Source organism: Cebus imitator, unplaced genomic scaffold (genome assembly GCF_001604975.1).
Source record: "Cebus imitator isolate Cc_AM_T3 unplaced genomic scaffold, Cebus_imitator-1.0 Scaffold70, whole genome shotgun sequence".
Lineage (NCBI taxonomy): Eukaryota > Metazoa > Chordata > Mammalia > Primates > Cebidae > Cebus > Cebus imitator.
In genome coordinates this window covers 4,364,304-4,384,316 of record NW_016107385.1, presented here as the reverse complement: position 1 = coordinate 4,384,316, position 20,013 = coordinate 4,364,304, and the positions used below count along the sequence as shown (strand labels likewise).

Genomic DNA, 20,013 nt, shown 5'->3' with positions numbered 1-20,013 from the left:
GATACTATAGTGACCACTCAACTCTGACCAGGAGCTGGCCAGGTCCACCACCTGTGGGCAGCAGCTGGCAGAGGTGGTAGAGCTGCTGCAGAGGCATGACCTGCTGGAGGCCCAAGTCTCGGCCCAGGGAGCCCACGTGGGCCATCTTGCCCAGGAGGCAGCAGAGCTGGACTCCTCCCTGGGCACTAGTGTGGAGGTGCTGCAAGCCAAGGCCAGGACACTGGCCCAGCTCCACCAGAGCCTGGTGGCTCTTGTCAAGGCCCGGTAAGATCCCGCCCCAACTCTTCCACCTTTTCCAGAGCTTTTCTATAACCCGTATTATCTCCTGCCTAGGTTAAAGTACTGGGGCCCTGGCGGATTTCTCCACACTGACCCTACTCCAAGGCCTCTGTCTCACCTGTTAAGTCATCCAGGGAAAGGAAAACTCCTGCCTAAGGGGAGTGCCTGACCCTGGAGGGGAACACACTGCCCATTCCCCACCACTCCCCATGTTCTTCGGTGGCCCCTACTGTCCCTCAGGCGATCCCTGCTGGAGCAGACCCTGCAGCGGGCAGAGTTCCTGCGCCACTGTGAGGAGGAGGAAGCCTGGCTGAAAGAGTGCAGACAGCGGGTGGGGAATGCGGCCCTGGGCCGGGATCTCCACCAGATCGCAGGCGCCCTGCAGAAACACAAGGTGGCCGCTCCCAGCACACCCCCACCGGTCGCCAGCGCCTCACCCGTCCCTCTCTCTCGGCCCCCAGCCCCTCCCCTATTCTTCCTTCCCTGAGCCCCCTGCTCTGCCCCCGCTAGGCCCTGGAAGCTGAGGTCCACCGCCACCAGGCTGTGTGCGTAGATCTCGTGCGGAGGGGACGCGACCTCGGCGCCCGCGGGCCTGCGACGCAGCCGGATCCCGAGGAACGCGCAGAGGCCGTGCAGTGCTCTTGGCAGCTGCTCCGGACCCGGGTGGCGGGGCAGGGCGCATGGCTGCAGACAGCCCTGCTGGTCCTGCAGGTAGCCGGGTGGGGTGGTGCCGGGGCCCAGCGGGGCGGGGTGGGGGTGCCATCACCTGCCCGCGCTTAGCTGCTCCCCTGCATCCACACACCTCCCCAACCTCCTCCCGCAGTACTTCGAGGACGTGGCGGAGGCGGCTTCTTGGCTGCGCGAGCAGCGATCCTCGCTGGAGAGCGCATCCTGTGGCCAGGACCAGGCGGCCGCAGAGGCCCTGCTGCGGCGCCACGAGCGGCTGGAGCGCGTCCTGCTCGCCTTCGCCGCCGAGCTGCGGCGGCTGGAGGAGCAGGCGCGGGTGGCCTCGGCCCGGGCGTCATTCACGGTGCGGGCGGGACCTAGAAGGGACGCAGACCAAATGCCGGTCGGCCTCCTCTCAGCTCCTGGTCTCCCTTGCCCCACCGCGGCTGGGCCACACAGAGGACGAAAATGAGAGGGCCTTTGTGGCCTCTGCCCTGGGATTCGTGGCCTTCCCGTGGGTTTGGGTGTCCCTCACCCCAGTCCTCCGCTGCATCTCACCTGTCGACCTAGCCGAGAAGTCGTGGAATCCTGTCTGTGCATGCGAACTGAGGTCACCCAAATACAGCATGGCCTGGCTCCCGTGGCCGGCACTTTCAGAGCGTGAAGCAGTTTCCTCCAGGAAGGTCCCCCTCACTTTCACCCAGGCCGGTAGTGACCCTTCAACTCAGTTTGGCTCTGTCTCCTGACAGCCCTTGTTGGTTTCCGGTGGCCTAATCACTGTCCCAGACTGCCTTCTGACACCCCTTGCTCAGATCATTGAGCCCCCAAAGTTCTTAAAAACATGGGTAGCTTGGTTCACAACCCCCTTTCAAGAAGCTGTGTATGTAGCACAAGATGTGGACATCAAAGCCATCTGATCCTGTGCTCACGTTTTGCCCCTTGACCCTCAGCCCCAAGGAAGCTTCGTGTCCCAACCCATGTCTCATACACCCTTTAAGCTGCAGCTCAGGCCCTCCAGATCTCAGGGCAGGGAGGCAGGGGTGGCCTGGCCAAAGCCCCTGCTGCTTGATGGGGCCCCCTCTAGACACGCTGCCCTCTGTCACACAGGTGAAGTCTGCCCCGAGCCCTCCAGGAGAAAGCCTGAGGAACCCAGGGCCCTGGAGTGAGGCTTCCTGCCACCCTGGCCCTGGGGATGCCTGGAAGATGGTCATCCCAGCAGAGCCGGACCCTGACTTTGATCCCAACACTATACTCCAGACACAGGACCGCTTGAGTCAAGACTATGAGAGTCTGCGGGCCCTGGCAGAGGTAACGTTCCTTTTTCAAGAAATGCTCATCAAGCCCTTACCCTGTGCCAGCAGCTCCTGTGCAGTGATCGCAGGGAAGAAAGTCATGACTGACATGCTCCCTGCCCTCAAGGAGCTTTTCCCATGGCCGAGAAGATGTCAGACACCTCATTAGATGCAGGTGTGATGGGATTGCATGAGAAGGTAGCCCAGGTCAGGCTGAAGGTCAGGCTTGGAGGGAATGACGTTTAAGCTGAGGCTTGAATGAGAAACAGAAAGCAAGTAAAGCCAGGGGTGCTGGCCAGGACCTGTGCAAAGGCAGGAATGGGGCCCAGTGGAGGAAGCGAAGACCCGGGTGCCTGCAGCACAGAGGCTGGGGAAGCCATGGCCAGAGGACAGACTAGACTAGAGCAGCAGGTAGGGGTGGGGCAGGCAGAGAGAGCCGTGTGGATTTTACCTAAGAGCAGGGCTGGCACCGAGAGGTTTGAGCAGGGCAAGACCAGAAAGGAGCACACTGGCAGTGCCCTTTATCCTACCCTAAACCCTTGCCAGCTCCCTCCAGATGGAGCCACAAGGCCCCTGAGAGAGGATGTGGGGCCCAGCGGTGAGGTGGGGAGCCCCCTCTGGCCCTGACCCTGGGCTCTGTTGGTGGGCTGGGATGGGGAGGAACATCCCTTTCACCTGCTCTGAGAGCCCTGTTGGGGACCCTAACCCTCACCCCAGCCTGGGGCTGCCCCTCCCCAGGTCCGCAGGGCCCAGTTGGAGGAGGCCATGGCCCTGTTTGGCTTCTGCAGTTCCTGTGGGGAGCTCCGGTCATGGCTGGAGGAGCAGATAGCACTGCTCCAGAGGATGCAGCCCCAGGTCGACAGCCTGGAGGTCACGCAGCTCAAATATGAGGTACGGCCCAGGGGGTTTGGCAGTTCCTCCTTGCCTTGCCCCTGCCTCCCTATGGTCCGTTGCTATGACTCAGTTCTCCAGTTTATCTATGGTCCTGCCTGGGGGTGGGGAGCAGAGCTGGCCTGAACTTTGAGGACCTCCTGGCCCTTAAGGACTCGGATGGCTGTCCTTCTGGGGATGGGCAGTGTGGGCATCCCTGTAGCAGAGAGCTCCGCCATAGGCCTGAGGGGAGTGTGGAAAGAGAAGCCGCCCAAGAGGCCTGGGTCCTCCTTTTCCCCAGAACTTCCTCACTGCCCTGACTGTGGGAAAGGGTCTCTGGGCTGAGGTCAGCAGCTCTGCTGAGCAACTGAGGCAGAGATATCCTGGGGATGCCACAAAAATCCAACAACAGCAGGAGGAACTGAGGCAGAGGTGAGAAGGAGGCGGGAGTGCAGGTGATGGTGGGGTGGACACAGTGCCCAGCCCGGGCCTGACTCACCTGCCTCCTGCCATGCCAGGTGGAGAGGCTGGGCAAGTCCGAGGCACAGAGAGAGGGCAAGGGACAGCCAGTCTGGCAGCTTCTATTGTGTGAGGCTCTGGCCAAGGCTCCAGGATGGATGGGAAGGTGTCCCTGGGGCAGAGACAAACTTGTACCCTCTGCCTAGGTGGGGGCAGCTAAAGGCCCTGAAGCAGGAGAAGGCCATGCAGCTGGCACGTGGTGCGGAAGTGCGCAGCTTTCTGCAGGAGTGTGGCCCCACACAGGTCCAGCTACAGGACATCCTTGTCCAGCTGGAGGCCCTGCAGCCGGGGAGTTCAGAGGACACCCGCCGCACCCTGCAGCTGGCCCAGAAGAAGACCCTGGTGCTGGAGAGGAGGGTCCACCTCCTCCAAAGGGTGGTCATAAAGTATGGCCAGCACAGTGGTGGCACAGGGAGGCAGTGAGGACTACGGGAAGGCATGGGCAGGGCGATGAAATGAAGGGGACAGAAATGGGGATCTGGGGAGAAGACAGGTAGGAGGTGCTGTCAGACGGGCTCTGGCAAAGGTCAGGGGACAATCTCGAGAAAATGCATCTGGGCATAAGAAGAGCCGTCTGTTCTTGTTCCCCCCAGGTCAAGGGTGGGGTGGGCATTCAGCGTCACCCCCACTTTCCCTGGGGGATGCAGGTGGGGGGAAGAGACATGTGCCTGGAGCACTGGTACCAGGACAGGGCACTGACTGTGCGGTGCCCGTCTCCCAGGGTCGAGGAGTCAGGCCACGCAGAGAGCCAGCCCCTGCAAGGACAGGTGGAGACACTGCAGGGGCTGCTGAAGCAGGTACAGGAACACGTGGCCCGACAGGCACAGGGCCAGGCTGAAGCTCAGGCCCGGAACAGCCTCCTGCAGGAGAGCCTGCGGCTGCGTCTATGGGCAGACAGCATCCAGGCTCAGCTGTGCAGCAAGGAGGAGCTGGTGGATGTGGCCTCGGCTCAGCGGCAGCTGTGGGAGCATGGAGATCTGCTGGTGGAGATCCACCTGTGGCAGGAAAGGTCAGGACGGGAGGGCAGGGGGAGTGTGCGCTGGGCCCAGAAAGAGCATGGCAGGAAGTAGTGTGATTTCCCTGGGTAGGGGCCCAGACTGGTTGGCGTGTGGCATGGTGCTTGAGACAAGTTTACAAGGAGGAGGATATAACTAGGGCTGGGTCAGGCAGCCTGTACACTTCAAGGAGAGACCCGGGACACCGAGCTGCCTGGGAGGCTATCTCCAGCCCAGAGCCAGCCAGCCCCTCCAGGTGGGCCTGATGCATTGCTCTCATTCAGGGCGTCTAGTCTCTGCCATCCTGGGTAGCACGGACCCCAGTGGCCTCTAAGTGGAATGACTCAGGATCTACCCATAGGCCTGAGATACCCACCTCCTCAGTGCAGCGGTGCCTCTCCTCCTGTAGGGATGATGTTATGGGCTGGCAAGCAGGCAAAACCACCAAGGGCCAGTCCACAGGCTGTGCCCCACCTGAGGGCACTTGACAGGTGGTCAAGTGGACACTGAAGTGCATCCGGTCCTCAACTTGCCAGACCCCACTTGGTTCAGGGCTGCAGTGGCTTAAAGGAAGTGGAGCCTTGCTCTCATTCACAGAAGGGAGTTACCTGTTCCCAAGTAGTGCAAGCTGCCGCCCGCTGAAAGGGGCACCTTTCTGAATTGTGCAAAGGCTCCATGGGGCTTGCAGTGGCCCCCTGGTGGGGTGCTTGTACGGCTTGTGTGATTTTTTTCTGTCGTGCTGTACTGCCTCCACGTGTCCTCTTGGCTGGGCATCAGCCGTTGGCAGTCCACACTTACAGGACGGCCAGCTGGAGCTGGTGGGGGGCTTGGGAACCCCTGCATCCAAAGCACTCTGCTGGCCTGTCACATTCAGTGTCCCATTCATGCTCTAGGATGTGTGAACCCTGGAGGTGAGAAGAGGAGGCTGACAAGGGGGGCCTGCTGGGTTTGACCCTCTTCCTGTTATCCTGGTCAGGCTGCAGCAGCTGGACACTCAGGGCCAGCCCATGGCAGCCTTGGACTCCCCGGACTGCCAAGAGGTGGCCAACACTCTGAGGCTCCTAGGGCAGCAGGGCCAGGAGCTGAAGGCTGTGTGGGAGCAGAGGCAGCAGTGGCTGCAGGAGGGGCTGGAGCTGCAGAGGTTTGGCCGAGAAGTGGATGGTTTCACTGCCACCTGTGCCAACCATGAGGCCTGGCTGCACCTGGACAACCTTGGGGTATGGAGCCAGGAATGTGGAGCCAGTGTGTTACTGCCCGTCACTGGAGGGAGCTCATCCCCTTGGAGTCCGGTGGGGAGGAGGCCCCTGGGACGGTGGCGGGTGAGATGGTCCTGACCCCCATCCTCCCAGGCATGACCTCAGGTCTCTGTACTCCCAGGAGGACGTGAGGGAGACCCTGAGCCTGCTGCAGCAGCACCGGGAGTCTGGGCAGCTCCTGAACAGCCTGGGCCTTCGGGCAGAGGCTCTGCGGGCACACGGCGAGAAGCTAGTCCAAAGCCAGCACCCAGCTGCACAGACGTGAGTCTGGCCTCAGTCTGCAGCACCTGCAGATGCCCCTTTCTCATCCTGCACAGACTGCTGCCCTGGGTTGGGAGAGTTGGGGTGGGGGGAAAGTGCACCTCGGGCTGGAGTGGGAGTCCTCTCCCATGTCCTCCTCCAACTCACCCCACCCTCCAGGGTCAGAGAGCAGCTGCAGAGTGTATGGGCACAGTGGACCAGGCTCCAGGCGAGGAGTGAGCAGAGGAGGAGGCAGCTGCTGGCTTCCCTCCAGCTCCAGGTAAGGGGCTGGGCCCAGGGCACATGCGGCCTCGAGAAGGCCTGAGACCACCCAGAGCTCTGTGCAGCCTACAGAGCGCTTTCCCCACGCTCTGTCAATCATCCTCTCAATGCCTTTTGTGAGGCAGGCAGCACTGCTCAGGTTTCTCCTGATGAGGAAAACTGGGGCTGTGGCCACGCCACCCTCAGACGCAGGGCTGGGCCTGATGTCAGGCTCCCAACTAACCCCACGCTCCCCCTCCCCCCGCCACACCCCTTCCCCTAATGCTTCGGGGTACTCTTTAGGGTCTTGCATAGGTCATGGTACCAGCTACCAGCCTTGGCTCTGTCCAATGGTTGCTCAGCCCCCACAGCGGAGCAGGGCTGGGGGTCTCCGGCTCCCTGAGCTTCCCGTACTTGGAGAGGTGCAGCCGTAGGGGATCTGAAGTAGGCTGGAGTCATAAGGATCCAACAGGCATTCCTCCTCTCTAGGCACAGCCCTCCTGCCCCACATGGGGAGCAGCAAACTCAGGCCCTGCCCCTCTTGCACCCCAGAACCGGCTCTGGTCCTGCTTTTCTCCATGGGGGGGGTCCCTGAGATCCCTCCCACCCCCATGCTCTGAGACCTGTGCTCTGAGAACACTGTCGCCCGGTTCTTGGCAGGAATGGAAGCGGGATGTGGCAGAGCTGATACAGTGGATGGAGGAGAAGGGGCTGCTGGCAGCACATGAGCCCTCTGGAGCCCCCCGAAACATCCTGCGGATACTCAAGCGGCACGAAGCAGCTGAGTGCGAGCTGCTGGCCACCCGAAGACATGTGGAGGCCCTGCAGCAGGTGTGGACACAGGACAGAGGGTGCAGAGCCTCCTAGTATTCCGATTCCCAACCCTACTGCACCACCTGTTTCCATGGAAGTCTTTGAAGAAAGAATCAGCCTCAGCGTGAACCTAGGACCTCCCCCCACCAAGCCTTCCTGACACGGCTGGCATCCCCTTGCCTTGGCACCCAAACCAGGCCCAAAGCTGCGCCATCCATCCCTTCCCCCTCAACTCTCTGGGGCAAGTCCCAGAGCTGACCACCTCTACAGAACACAGCTCTCCCTCATGCCCACGAACCTCATGCCGGCTCACCTCACTCCACGTGCAGGAGTCCAAAGCCCTCCTACTCGCAGTTTTGGGGCTACATGAACTGCTTTCATCCAGGAAGCCTGTGGAATGCGGCTGTGGCCACCCCCTCGCCTCCACGGCCACCCAGGTCCAGCCTGCTGTGGCCACGGATGGCACCAGCAGCTCAGCCTAACTCGCTGGCCTTTGTCTCCACTCCAGGCTGGGAGAGAGCTGTTGAGTAGGAGGCCCCGTGGCCAGGAGGACATACAGACCAGGCTTCAAGGCCTGAGGAGCAAGTGGGAAGCACTGAACCGCAAGATGGCTGAGCGTGGGGATGAGCTCCGGCAGGCTAGACAGCAGGAGCAGCTCCTGAGGCAGTTGCAGGTCCGCTGGGGAGAGATGCAGGGCACAAGACAGGGATGGAGGCCGGGCCAGGCTGGACAGAAATTGGAGGGGAAGTCTGCATGCTCTGCTGACCCGGGCTTTGCAGCCTCTGGGGGCCTCTGGCCTAGGACCAGCTGAGCGTGGCCTTCCCTGCAGTCGGCCAATACAGGATTCGCTCCTGTGCCCAGCATGTGGTCAGCACAGCTTGAGTTCTCAGGAAGGAAGAAGCGTGAGGAAACAGGAAGATTGGGCACTTCTGGGTGGGGGTTGACAGTGGTGGGGACAGAGGTCCCTAATAGGTCCCTGGTGAATCTCGTGCTACAAGTCCTACAGTCCCAGAGCCCAGAAAGGCCCCCTGCTGTGCTGTCCCTGGAAAGCCTGAGGCAGCTCCCTGCACCCCTCCCCAGGATGCAAAGGAGCAGCTTGAGCAGCTGGAAGGGACCCTGCAGAGCTCGGAAACAGGGCAGGACCTGCGGTCCAGCAAGAGGTTGCAGAGACGGCACCACCAGCTGGAGAGAGCGAGCCAGGCCCTGGCCAGCAAGATGACTGCCCTTGCCTCCCAGGCACACAGCGTGGCCACTTCCCCAGCCATCCTGGAAGACACCCAGAAGCACCTCCGGAGGTGAGCCTGTCCTCCCACCCCCCTGTGTGTTACTCCCCCGGGGGGAATTTAAGGTTCCTCGAGGTGGCACCTACAGGACTGTGGTGGCCAGACCTCCTCCCTTATGAGTAGAGTCATTCCTGGGATGCAAGGGTGGGAGACCCCGTTGTACATCCTCAGGACCCCCATAGTGTGGTCAGGCAAGTCATCTAGGCCACAAGGTGGAGCCCGGGCGCCCTTCCTCAGCCTGCCCTTGTCAGATGGGACTTTGCTCTGTTCCTTGGTCTTGGTCTTTACAGGTCCCTGGCTGGGCCAAGGAAAGAGCCAGGAGCCTTGTCCTCACCTGGTTCCCAACCTCTCCCATGTGCTCCTCCTCCTCCCAGGCTGGAGTTTCTGCAGGGGCAGCTGGCCATCCAGGGCTTGCAGCTGCAGGCCTCCATGGAGCTGCACCAGTTCTGCCACCTGAGCAACATGGAGCTCTCGTGGGTGGCCGAGCACATGCCCCATGGCAGCCCTACTCGCTCTACTGAGGGCTTGGATGATATCCGGAGCCACCTCCACAAGCACAAGGTAACAGCCCCCTTCTTCCTACAGGACTCCAGATGTCCTCTTCCCAGACCTCAGAAACCCTCTGCCCCTATTCAGGCATCCTAACCACTAAGCCCTTCGCCCTGGATATCCCAATTTGCAAATCTCTGCCCCAGCTATTTTGACCCTGGGGGTCTTGCCATGATTGGGGCCTGGAGCCACATCCACGGCTCTACTGGGACTCCGCTTGGTGAAGAGCAGCGGCCTCTCAAGCTGCTCTGTGGCAGGTGCTCCAGGCGGAAGTGAGAGCTCACCAGGGACAGGTGCAGTGGGTGCTGAGTTCCGGACGGAGCATGGCAGCCTCGGGGCACCCCCAAGCCCCGAGCATCGTGGAGAAGTGCCAGGAGCTGGAAGGCCGCTGGGCAGAGCTGGAGAGGGCGTGTGAGGCGCGGGCCCAGTGTCTGCAGCAGGCGGTTGCTTTCCAGCAGGTAGGATGCAGAGAGGTGGGGTTGGGGGAAGAGGCAGAAGTCAGGGCTCCTTGAGGGACCATCAGAGTGGGACTCTCAGAGGTGGGTCGGTGGTGAGGGCTCTGCACCGGGAGTTGATGGGCCCCCTATGGGCACAGAAGTCCCTTTGTGCAGGATGCTGGAGAGCAGGGCAAGATGTCCCCAGGGCTGACGGAGGGTCCTGCCTGAGACCCTCCAGGTGAGCTGGCCCCACTCTTGGCAGTACTTTCTGGATGCATCAGAGCTGGAGGGCTGGGTGGAGGAGAAGCGGCCGCTGGTCAGCAGTCAGGACTATGGCAGAGACGAGGCAGCCACCCTTGGGCTCATTAAGAAGCACAAGGTACCATTTCCTGAGCCTCCCCTTGGTGTGGCTCGGGTGATGACGGACCTCAGGGAGGGGGCTGTCACCCTCCCTCTCCAGAGGCATGGAGCCCTGCTCCTGCTTCCTGGAGACACAGACAGCCCCATCCCCACTGCCACCCAGATCCCACGGCGGCCCTCCTTCCACAGCACCCCTCCTTCCATGGCGGCGTAGGCACCATGGTCTACACCTTTCTCCCTTCCTCTTGTGAGTCTTGCCTCTCCCTGTGGCCTTGGGGTTTCTCCGCCTCCTCTTGCTTCCTCTCTACCCCACCCCTGGCACTTTTCTCCTCTGTCAGGGTCACCTGCCCAGCCTGCTCCACATGTCCCACAGGTGTCTCCCTCCCAGGCTTGGCCTGTCATCCTTTGAGTTAACCAAATGCCCTTCCCGAACCCGACCTCCTCCCACAATCATTCCTGGCCAAAGGGAGGGAGGTCTGGAAGTCCCTTCCTCACTCCTGAATTCGGACTCCCAAAACCACACATGCTCCAAAGCCTGGACCCCACGGCAGCCCTGGTTCTTGCTGGCACTGAAGGGTCCTCCTGTCTCGGCATGTTTTCCGCACAGCCCCAGTTCGTGTGTGCTCTGAGGCAGGAGCTTCAGAGAGCCCGTCCTAAAAGCCCGTGGCCTTGGCCTCGCAGAGCACCCGTGCCCTGCTATACTGGACGGCTTGCTTAACTCTGCCTCTCTCTCACACATGGATGATGGGGTCCAGTCTAATCCCTCCTGTGCCCTTCCTTCCTTGGCCCAGATTAGCCAGCATCCACCTTTCCCTGCTAAACAATGAGCTCTCAGCGGGCACAGACCAGGTGTTCGTTTTATGGAACAATAAGTACTGACTCCATCAGTCATGGGTGGATGGATGCTGGGTGGGCGGGTGCATGAGCTGAAGTAGATGGGTGGGTCTGTGAGGGTGGGTGAATGGATGAGGATTGGTGACTGCATGGGTGTCGACCCAGCAGACAGACGGGTGGATGAGTCACCCAGGCTGAGCCTGGTGTGGGTCCTTGTGCATCACAGGCCCTACGGGAGGAACTAGCTGTTCACTGGAGCTCTATGGAGGAGCTTGACCAGAGGGCCCAAACCCTCACTGCCCCTGAAGCCCCTGAGCAGCAGCGTGTGGTGCAGAACAGGCTCCGGGAGCAGCTACAGGTGCTGCAGGAGTTGGTGGCCACACGGTGAGGGCACTGGACCCCTCAGCAGTGGGTGCAGGGGGCCCAGCCACAGCTGAGTGTTCCCACGCCATGGCTCTAAGTCAAGCGGAACCCATGACCCCCAGCTGTAGGATGTGTTGGGAGGGAGTGTGTGTTGCTCGCCTCTTTCCATAAAGCCTTCAGTGAGGCCCACAACACCCTGCTGTCCATCTCCCGACATCCCCGCCCTCCTCTGCTGCTACACTCGCCCTTCTGTGTCTACTTCTCCCTGAATCCCAAGACGCAGGCTGGGACAGAGACCATGAGTAACCCCATTCTTCAGGTCAGCCCCTCTGGCTGGCCCAGCTGGCCCCTGGGGGGTGGGCCACTCACTTCTGGGGAACCACGGGCTGTCACCACAGGGACCGGGAGCTAGAGGGGACCCTGAAGCTGCACGAGTTCCTGAGGGAGGCCAAGGACCTGCAGAGCTGGCTGGCCAGCCAGAAGCAGGCAGCCAAAGGTGGAGAGAGTCTGGGGGAGGACCTCGAGCACACCCTGGTGAGAAGGGGACCGGGGACAAGGAGGGCGCCCTGGGGCACAGCCTGTGGGGTGGGGCGGCTGGCCCTGCTGGGCTGAGGGAGAAGGTGGTGGCAGAGCGGTGAGCCCTGGCTGAGGTGGGGGCCTCCTGAGTGGAGCGGGCAGACGTCATCCGTCCAAGCCCACATCCCCCAGTTGGGCACGGAGGTGCCTCGATTCTCAGGCTGCTTGCCACCTAACCAGCCGGGGGCCACCTGGTCACCCACCCCCACTTCTCAGCACCTCTGCACCAAGTTTGCAAAGTTTCAGCGCCAAGTGGAGACAGGTGGCCAGCGGGTGGCAGCCTGCAGGCTGCTGGCAGAGAGCCTGCTGGAACGTGGGCACAGCACCGGCTCCATGGCCCGTCAGAGGCAGCAAGATCTGCAGTGAGTGCCCAGGGGGCCAGGCCAGGCTGGGGTGCGGGGGAGGGAGCTGGGCAGGCAGGACCCGGAGTGATGGTAAGAGAGGATGGCATGCTGTGAGGGTCGCACTGGTCCCAGCTGCCCACAGCGCTCCGCAGAGGGGCCTCGCTCCAGAGAAGCTGAGCTCACCACAAGCTCTGGTCTGCGAAGGGAGGTGAGGCTGCATGTGCAGGTCAGAGAGCCCTGCTCTGGGACTCAGAGCAGGAGCTGTGGGAAGATGCTGGGGCCAGGCGCCAGGGCCTTCCCCTCAGCTGCCCCAGCTCCTGTGCTCACTCGGGACAGCCCATGCCTCCTCTTGTTCCTAGTAGTCCACTCAGCTGATTGGGATTCACCCCCAGCCTGTGAGCTTTGAGGCAAGGTCATGACTTGCTCATAACCTCTAGCCCAGAGCCTGGCCTGGCAGAAGCCTTAGGAGCTCAGTGAGTTTGCAGAGTGAGCAAGGAACAGAGATGTGGCCTCTGCCCACAAAGCATTTGTAATCACAATCTGGGACTATGCATCAAAGCACAAGATGTAAAGACTATCGCAGAGCACAGATAGCATTCCGTGCCGAGCATTACATCAGCAAAGCACTGAATTCATGGTAAAGCTAGAAGACAGGCTCCTGGGAAGAAAGCGTGTAGTCAGGGCCACAGGCGGGAGAGGTTTTAAGAAGGGGGAGCTTTGGGCAAGTCCTGATACAACCCCGAGAGGAGGGGGCTGACCCCCAGTGAGAGGGAGGAATGAGGTGGCCCAGCGGCTGACCCCTGCTGGTCTCCCACACGCCGCGGGCAGGGCCGCCTGGTCGGAGCTGTGGGAGCTGACCCAGGCCAGAGGCCGCCTGCTCCGAGATGCTGAGACCACCCTCAGAGTTCACAGAGATCTCTTGGAAGTCCTCACCCAGGTCCAGGTGTGAGCCGGAGGGGAGGAAGGGATTCTTTCTACAAGTGGATATGCCCCAGGCTGTGTCTGCGCTCCATCCCTGAGCTCCTCGGCATTCTCCCCTCCTCAGGAGAAAGCCACGAGCCTCCCCAACAAAGTGGCACGGGACCTGCGTGGGCTGGAGTCCCAACTTAGGAGCCACCAGGGGCTGGAGCGAGAACTCATGGGCACCGAGCGGCAGGTGAGCCCAGCTGGCCGCCTCTCCCACCCAGGCCCCTGCCGCCCCCTCAGGGTGGCCCTCCTGTTCCTCTGTATTTTCCACTGTCTCTCAGGTCCTCCCCTGGGCCTACTGTGCATGGCAAGATGTGGCCCAAGGGGGCTGGAGCTCCCAGGCAAGGGATACATCTGTGGGATAGTCAGGAGAACACAACCCTTCCCTCCGTGTTCCCTGCCCCTCCCACAGCTGCAGGAGCTGTTGGAGACTGCAGGAAGGGTGCAGAAGCTGTGTCCAGGCCCTCAGACCCATGTCGTGCAGCAGAGGCAGCAAGCTGTGATGCAGGCATGGGCAGTGCTACAGCGACGCATGAAGCAGCGCAGGGCCCAGCTGGAGCGTGCTCGCCTCCTGGCCCGCTTCCGCTCAGCGGTGAGGGCTCCTGCCCCTCGGGTGGCATGTGTGCGCATGTGTGTGCTGCACTACCCATGGGCATGTATGCATGAGGCGCTGCAGCTACAAATGGAGAACAAGCATGGACTCGGGTGGGAGAGCACAAGCACTCTGGAGGTCAGCCTGGCTGGTCAGGGGTTGAGCACATGGTCGTAGCAGTGACACCTTAGAGTTTGGGTCAGTGCCAGCAAGGTGAGTGGCAGGGCAGTCATGCAGGGTCCCAGCCAGGGATGGGAGGAAGAACGGCCCAGGAAAGCTCATCACTGGAGACCCAGATGTTAGATAGTGACCTCAGGATCAGCCAGCACCTACTCAACATCTGTAGAGAGAGGAGGGTGATACAGAAGCTATGGAAAGTGGAACTGCAGCCCTCGTGGAGGCCTTCTTCCTGGGGAGATGAACCCAATACCCAGAGAATCAGACTGGGACAGTGGGTACTGGCCATGGGCTGTCCCAGGTATCCCCATGTCCTGGGTCCAGGCAGACCAGAAGGCCCAAAGTATGACACTGCAAAAAGGCTTGAGTTTGGGGACCCAGCTGTGCTGCTTGCTGGCAGTGTGAGCTTGAGCAAGGCACCAACGCTGGGTTTGTAAAGCACTTAGAGTTTACAAGACTCTGTGCCATTTACCCTTCCTTTGTCTATGCAATGAGATATTTGGACAAGGGCCTAAAGTCCCTCCAGCTCCAATCTTATGTGGTGGTACACAAATCAGCCAAAGGCAGTCTGTAAGGGTTAAATTAGTAATTCAGAGAACAAGGAGAGTAGTGAGATGCCAAATACCAGGGAAGGCTTCACCAGGCAAAGGCAGCCTTGGCCCTTGATGAGCAGGTGAGCTTTCTGTCCCCATCAAGCAGTCTTGATGGGGCTGATCCTGCCAGCTGCCAATCCGCTCACTTCCTCGTGGCCTCATCCAGGTGAGCTCTGTAGAGGCGGGAAGGCACGAGGCGGAGCTTCTAAGCAACGGGCAGCGGGAGCAAAGGGTGGGTCTGCCTCACGTGGAGGGTTTGTGGCCCTTGGAGGATCGGGTTGGATGAGAACAGAGAAACCAGGTAACAAAGCACCATGCTTGCCTCACCTGAGGCCCTGACCAGGTCGGCTCGGGTTGTGTGAGTGAACTCGAGTGGGCTCCAGTTGCCTCAGTGCTTGGTGTCCAGCTGCCCAGCCTAGGCCTCACCCAGCTCTCCTGCTCTCCCTCCATGTCCGTGGGATCAGGTGCGTGACTACACTTCCTGGGCAGCCCGCGTGCGGCAGGACCTGCAGGTGGAGGAGAGCTCACCGGAGCCCAGCAGTGCCCCCCTGAGGCTCAGTGCCCACCAGTGGCTCCGGGCAGAGCTGGAGGCCCGGGAGAAGCTGTGGCAGCGTGCCACCCAGCTGGGTCAGCAGGCACTCCTGGCTGCAGGGATACCTGCTAAGGAGGTGGGCCCCCTCTCCTGGTGCCCCACCTACCCTAGCTGACCTGGCCTGTGCCTGGCCACCTGGTGCCCCATCCTGTGCCATGGTGGCTTCCTCAGGGGCCTCCCTCAGAATGCAGCCCTCACCTCACCCTCATCACCCTCCCCAGCTGAGGCTCCTCACGTTTCCATCCCCAGGTCCAGGAAGGGCTTCGAGCCCTGCAGGACCAGCGAGACCAGGTGTTCCAGGGCTGGGCACGGAAGCAAGAGAGGCTGCAGGCCGAGCAGCAGGAGCAGCTGTTCCTCAGAGAGTGTGGCCACCTGGAGGAGATCCTCGGGGCCCAGGAGGCAGGTCCCCCCACCGACCCTCACCCTCCGCACAGCCTCCTGCTCCTCCCCTCCACTCCTCTCTCTGCTCAGTCCCTTCCTTCTGCCTCTCTGGCTTTTTCTCTAATACGGGGCAGCTGTGCACAAGTCCTCCCAGGGGGCCAGGGTGGAGCGCCAAGGCCCCTGGGTCTCCACCAACACCCCCAGTCCCTACCCCAGACTGAGCCCACAGGAAGTTGGCTGGAGGCTGGTCACGCTCCCCACACGGTGCACAGGATGAGGCATCGCTACCTCCCAACGTGGGTTCCCAGTGTCCATACAGCTCTATGCCTGAGCTCAGTGGGCACTCCCAATGCCCTGCTATGCCCAGAGTGCCCATGGGCCCAGCCCAGCACAGGCTGCAGCTGGAGGGGTGGGCTGGCTGGAAGGTCAGGTGGCCTCTTTGACTTTTCTGTGAATTCAGGTCTCCCTGAAAACCAGTCCCTTGGGGTGCTCGGTGGAAGAGGTAGAGCAGTTGATTCGAAAACACAAGGTCTTCCTGAAGGTTCTGACTGCCCAGGACAAGAAGGTAATGAACTCCAGAGGCCTGGGTGTGGTCAGAGTGTGGGGGTCGGGAGAGAGTCCTGAAGGGAGTCTCAGGGCACTTGGTGCGTTCCTGGAGGCAGTGCTGAGGACCCTGCGAGGCTGGGGGCCTGGTTGGCGTTGACTGAGCAAGTTGTATGAGTGGCTCAAGAAGAGGGCCCAGGGTGAGACGGGCCATGCTGCAGGGACCCAGAGGGGCTATTCCACTCCATCCACACCACGTGGTCCCTGGGGAGCAGCCGAGTCTGGCCTGTAGCTGGGAGGCTCAGACAGCCCTCAGCCATATGGGGCTGAGGCAAGGGCTCCGGTGCCCCCAAAGAAAGGACTGTGAGCCCTGTGGACCAGGCCCTGCCACAGCCCAAGGTGGGAGAGCAGCAGCTGTGCCCCTGCCCCATAGGAGGCAGCCCTTCGTGAGCGGCTGAAGGCGCTCCGGGGCCCCCGGAGGCAGGACCCGCTTCCCGCCGTGCTGCAGCACCGGGCCAGAGTGAAGGAGCTGGCGGAGAGCCGGGGACACGCCCTGCGCGCCTCACTGCTGATGGCCGGCTTCACCCAGGCCGCAACCCAGGTCAGAGGGCACCCCCATCTCTGGGCCTTCCAAGGGGAACACACTTGACAGCTTCAGCTGGCTTTACGCACCATGACGCTGTGATGCAGAAACAGGTGTCAGGAGTGGATGGCTTCCCAGAGGCTGTGCTGGAGCCCAGAACATGAGATCTAAGCTGCTTTGTGTGGAGATCCCACCAGCGTCCGGAGCACTAGCAGGGCCAGGCAAAGGGAGGTGGGGAAGGGAGCAGAGCAGCAGAGGGTCCCAGGAGTAGGGGCCATATCTCCACAATGAGATGCGGCTGCTTCCTGCAGCACGTCTTCCCCAGCTGGAACCTTGAGCGCTCATTTACCAGGCGCTGCCCACCCCACCCCTGAAGCCAGCCTCCTAGGTATGGCTGGGGGCTAGGCCTGGGGCCTGTGGCGGAGCATGTGGTGTTCATGCCCCACCCCCACCCCCACCAGGTGGAGGACTGGATCCAGGTGCAGGCCCAGCGGCTGAAGGAGCCCATCCCTCCTGGGGACCTGAGAGAGAAGCTGAAGCCCCTGCTGAGACACCAGGCCTTTGAGGCTGAAGTCCGGGCCCATGAGGAGGTCTTGATCTCTATTGGCAAGGTGACAACCGGGCCCTCGGCTCCATGCCTGCCCCAAAGTGTGGCCGAGGGATGAGGTCTTAGGAAGGGCAGCAGACAAGGTCCTGTGTTCCCTCTCTCCCTCTAGAAGGGTGAGGATCTCCTGGCACAGAGCCACCCTCGAGCAGGAGAGGTCTCCCAGCGGCTGCAAGGGCTGCGGAAGCAGTGGGAGGACCTGAGGCAGGCGGTGGCCCTCAGAGGCCAGGAGCTGGAGGACAGGCAGAAGTTCCTGGAGTTCCTGCAGACAGCGGACTTCGCAGAGGCCTGGATCCAGGAGAAGGTGTAGCCCCAGCCGGGCCTGGGCTGAGAGATGGGGGAAGGAGCCCTCCCTTGACAGGAGGGAGCCCCAGCAGTGGGTGCCAGGGGTGTGGGCTGGCGCTCACAGCGTACCCTGGGCCTTCACAGGAGGTGATGATGAGTGTTGGTGACCTGGGCCGGAACCTTGAGCACTGCCTGCAGCTCCGAAGGCGGCTCCACGAGTTCCGAGGAGCTTCTGCTGGGGTGAGGGGCCCTGCTGGGGTAAAGGTTGGCCACGCATCCCTCACTGTAAATCCAGCTGAGAGCAGGGAAAGGGCATATGCTCCACACCTGCTCCTCCCATGCCGTGGGGCAGGATCCCTCATCTCACCTTCGCTCCTTCCTCTTTGGAAGGGGGGTAGCACCCATCTCGGAGGTAAGAGAGCACGAGTGTGTGGTGGCAGGTATGTGGATCTCTAGCTGTGATCGACCTGTGTCTAACCTGCATAGACCTGTGTCCCCTGCCACGCACAGATGCATACTTGAAAAACTGATACAACTGGAATGAAGTCTGGTCCAGTCGATAGTATTATACGAGCGTCCGCTTCCTGGTTGTAATGTTGTATAGGATCTACTGTAAGGGAGGCTGGGGGAAGGGCATGTGGACCTCGCTGCGTGACTTTTGCCATTTCCTGTGTGTCTATAATTATTTCAAAAATCATCAAAAGATAGGACGTATATCTGGATGTGGTGGATAATTGGCACCCGCCTTCAGTGTGACTATTTCAGCATCTCAGCGTCTCTTCGTCACCCCCCACCCGCCCCCTTAAACACACACATGCACACGCACGCACACAGGCACCAAACATCTCTTATGTGGTATAGAGGGGGAATATGTTGGCAACTGTATTCACAACCAGGTGTTAAAGACCAAATGTACTGATCCTGTCCCCCGGTGTATGTGTGTATAACTTTTTAAAAGGCAGCAGTGCTTAAACGTAGGACATCCCTTGCTGATGGTAAAATTTCATAGATGCTGTACCGGATGCTGTAGTAGGAAGAGAGCTAGACTTTAAAGGAGCAGGGCTTAAATCCTAGCTCTGCCACGAAGGAGCCACGTTAGCCTCTGAGCCCTGCTCTGGCATCTATAAAAGGAAAGGAATGTCCTTCCCTGTCTACTTCACATGAGGCACTTCATAGGAAAGCGCTGTGGAAATGTAAACAAGCTCCACAGATGCCATAGGCAGGAGGCCTGCAGTCACACCCGGTGGCGGACCCCTGGTGGGCCCCTCCCTGTGCACCTTTAAGCCCTGCCCAGTGTCCAAGCAGCACCAGCCTCAGCTCAGGCGAGTCCTGGGGCAGGGACACCCAAACCCCCAGAAGCCAAAGCTCAGGTTCCATTCCACAGCCTCCCTTTGCTTCTCTTTATCCAAGAAGCTGAATTTCCATTTTAAAAGTATCTGTGGGCGGTCACAGTGGCTCACGCCTGTAATCCCAGCACTCTGAGAGGCCAAGGTGGGCAGATCACTTGAGGTCAGGAATTCAAGACACGCCTGGCCAACATGGTGAAACCCCATCTCTACTAAAAATAAAAAAATTAGCCAGGCTTTTGTTGGTGGGTACCTGTAGTGCCAGCTGTTCATGAGGCTGAGGCAGGAGAATCGGGGAGGTGGTGGTTGCAGTGAGCTGAGATTGTACCGCTACACTCCAGCCTGGGTAACAGAGTGAGACTACGTCTCAAAGAGTTTCTATTAGCATGTGCCCACTCTCCCCTCCTACGTGGTCCCCGACCCAGGGATTCCATTTCCTGGGCTTAGAGATGGCTCTGGGGCTCCAGGCTCCAGGCTGATCTTGCTCAATTCACCTGGATAGGGTGACCTCGGGCACCTGCCACTGTAGAGGAGGCAGGAGGCAGTTCCTCCCACCACCCAAATACGCTTCTCCTCATGCTCTGGGGCACAGACATGCTCCCAGTGCCTGCTGAGGTGGGAAGAAGGGACTCTGTGGTGGGGGGGTGCCAGTGTTGTCACCCACACCTCCCCTGTAGGACACAGTGGGTGATGCCCGCATCAGGACCATCAGTGACTTGTCACTCCAACTCAAGAACCGGGACCCTGAGGAAGTCAAGATCATCTGCCAGCGGCGAAGCCAGCTCAACAACAGGCCAGTCCCAGGCTGGGGAGAACCGAGGGGCTGGAGAGGGGTGGAGAGACCCCCTCAGGCCCCACGTGACAACACTACCCCTTGGCCAGGTGGGCAAGTTTCCATGGCAACCTGCTCCGCTACCAGCAGCAGCTCGAAGGGGCCCTGGAGATACACACATTGTCCCGAGAGCTGGACAATGTCACCGAGAGGATTCGGGAGAAGGTACATGGTGTAAAGGGGTCCTGGCGGGGGCTATAAGCAAATGCAGTCAGGGGAAGGGTGCTGCCTAGAGTCTGCCATGCGTCTCGCCCCTCACCCACCTCTCCTGTTCAGGTGGATACTCTGAGGTAGGTCCTACCAGGGCTGTACCAGGGGCGTCTGATGGACTGGCGCTTGGATCAACTCAGGACCATAGAAGTGCCCGTTGCAAGCTCAATGGGGGCTTCCCTGTCTCCTTTCTCCCCGGAACCTGGTCCCCAGACACAACGCAGGTCCAGAGGCCAGAAAACACCCTCTCTGCTTCCTCCCATCCCCGAGGCAGCCCAAACCTTCAGGAGGTTTGCCCTGGGACTGTGTTCACAACCACAGAGACCCGGGCGGGAATCGGGCAGAGTTAGAACCCAGTCTATGAAGCTCTCG

The 20,013-nt window shown here is 60.8% G+C and overlaps 1 protein-coding gene across 1 annotated transcript in view; it reads left to right on the top strand.

Moving 5' to 3' along the window:
• Window positions 1-20,013, top strand: part of SPTBN5 (spectrin beta, non-erythrocytic 5) — a 45,776-nt gene that overhangs the window by 9,592 nt on the left and 16,171 nt on the right. The window contains exons 8-40 of the mRNA XM_017531040.2: window positions 32-264; window positions 520-673; window positions 790-990; window positions 1,103-1,309; window positions 2,053-2,253; window positions 2,976-3,128; window positions 3,409-3,539; window positions 3,773-4,012; window positions 4,348-4,635; window positions 5,598-5,838; window positions 5,999-6,138; window positions 6,298-6,397; window positions 7,039-7,209; window positions 7,700-7,864; window positions 8,272-8,486; window positions 8,849-9,035; window positions 9,281-9,481; window positions 9,723-9,839; window positions 10,881-11,038; window positions 11,416-11,551; window positions 11,810-11,955; window positions 12,766-12,880; window positions 12,983-13,093; window positions 13,316-13,495; window positions 14,730-14,933; window positions 15,107-15,256; window positions 15,699-15,803; window positions 16,215-16,382; window positions 16,826-16,975; window positions 17,081-17,272; window positions 17,398-17,493; window positions 19,277-19,392; window positions 19,482-19,596. Of these exons, the coding sequence (XP_017386529.2) occupies window positions 32-264; window positions 520-673; window positions 790-990; window positions 1,103-1,309; window positions 2,053-2,253; window positions 2,976-3,128; window positions 3,409-3,539; window positions 3,773-4,012; window positions 4,348-4,635; window positions 5,598-5,838; window positions 5,999-6,138; window positions 6,298-6,397; window positions 7,039-7,209; window positions 7,700-7,864; window positions 8,272-8,486; window positions 8,849-9,035; window positions 9,281-9,481; window positions 9,723-9,839; window positions 10,881-11,038; window positions 11,416-11,551; window positions 11,810-11,955; window positions 12,766-12,880; window positions 12,983-13,093; window positions 13,316-13,495; window positions 14,730-14,933; window positions 15,107-15,256; window positions 15,699-15,803; window positions 16,215-16,382; window positions 16,826-16,975; window positions 17,081-17,272; window positions 17,398-17,493; window positions 19,277-19,392; window positions 19,482-19,596 (5,487 nt within the window). The remainder of the gene's footprint in view (window positions 1-31; window positions 265-519; window positions 674-789; window positions 991-1,102; window positions 1,310-2,052; window positions 2,254-2,975; window positions 3,129-3,408; window positions 3,540-3,772; window positions 4,013-4,347; window positions 4,636-5,597; window positions 5,839-5,998; window positions 6,139-6,297; window positions 6,398-7,038; window positions 7,210-7,699; window positions 7,865-8,271; window positions 8,487-8,848; window positions 9,036-9,280; window positions 9,482-9,722; window positions 9,840-10,880; window positions 11,039-11,415; window positions 11,552-11,809; window positions 11,956-12,765; window positions 12,881-12,982; window positions 13,094-13,315; window positions 13,496-14,729; window positions 14,934-15,106; window positions 15,257-15,698; window positions 15,804-16,214; window positions 16,383-16,825; window positions 16,976-17,080; window positions 17,273-17,397; window positions 17,494-19,276; window positions 19,393-19,481; window positions 19,597-20,013) is intronic.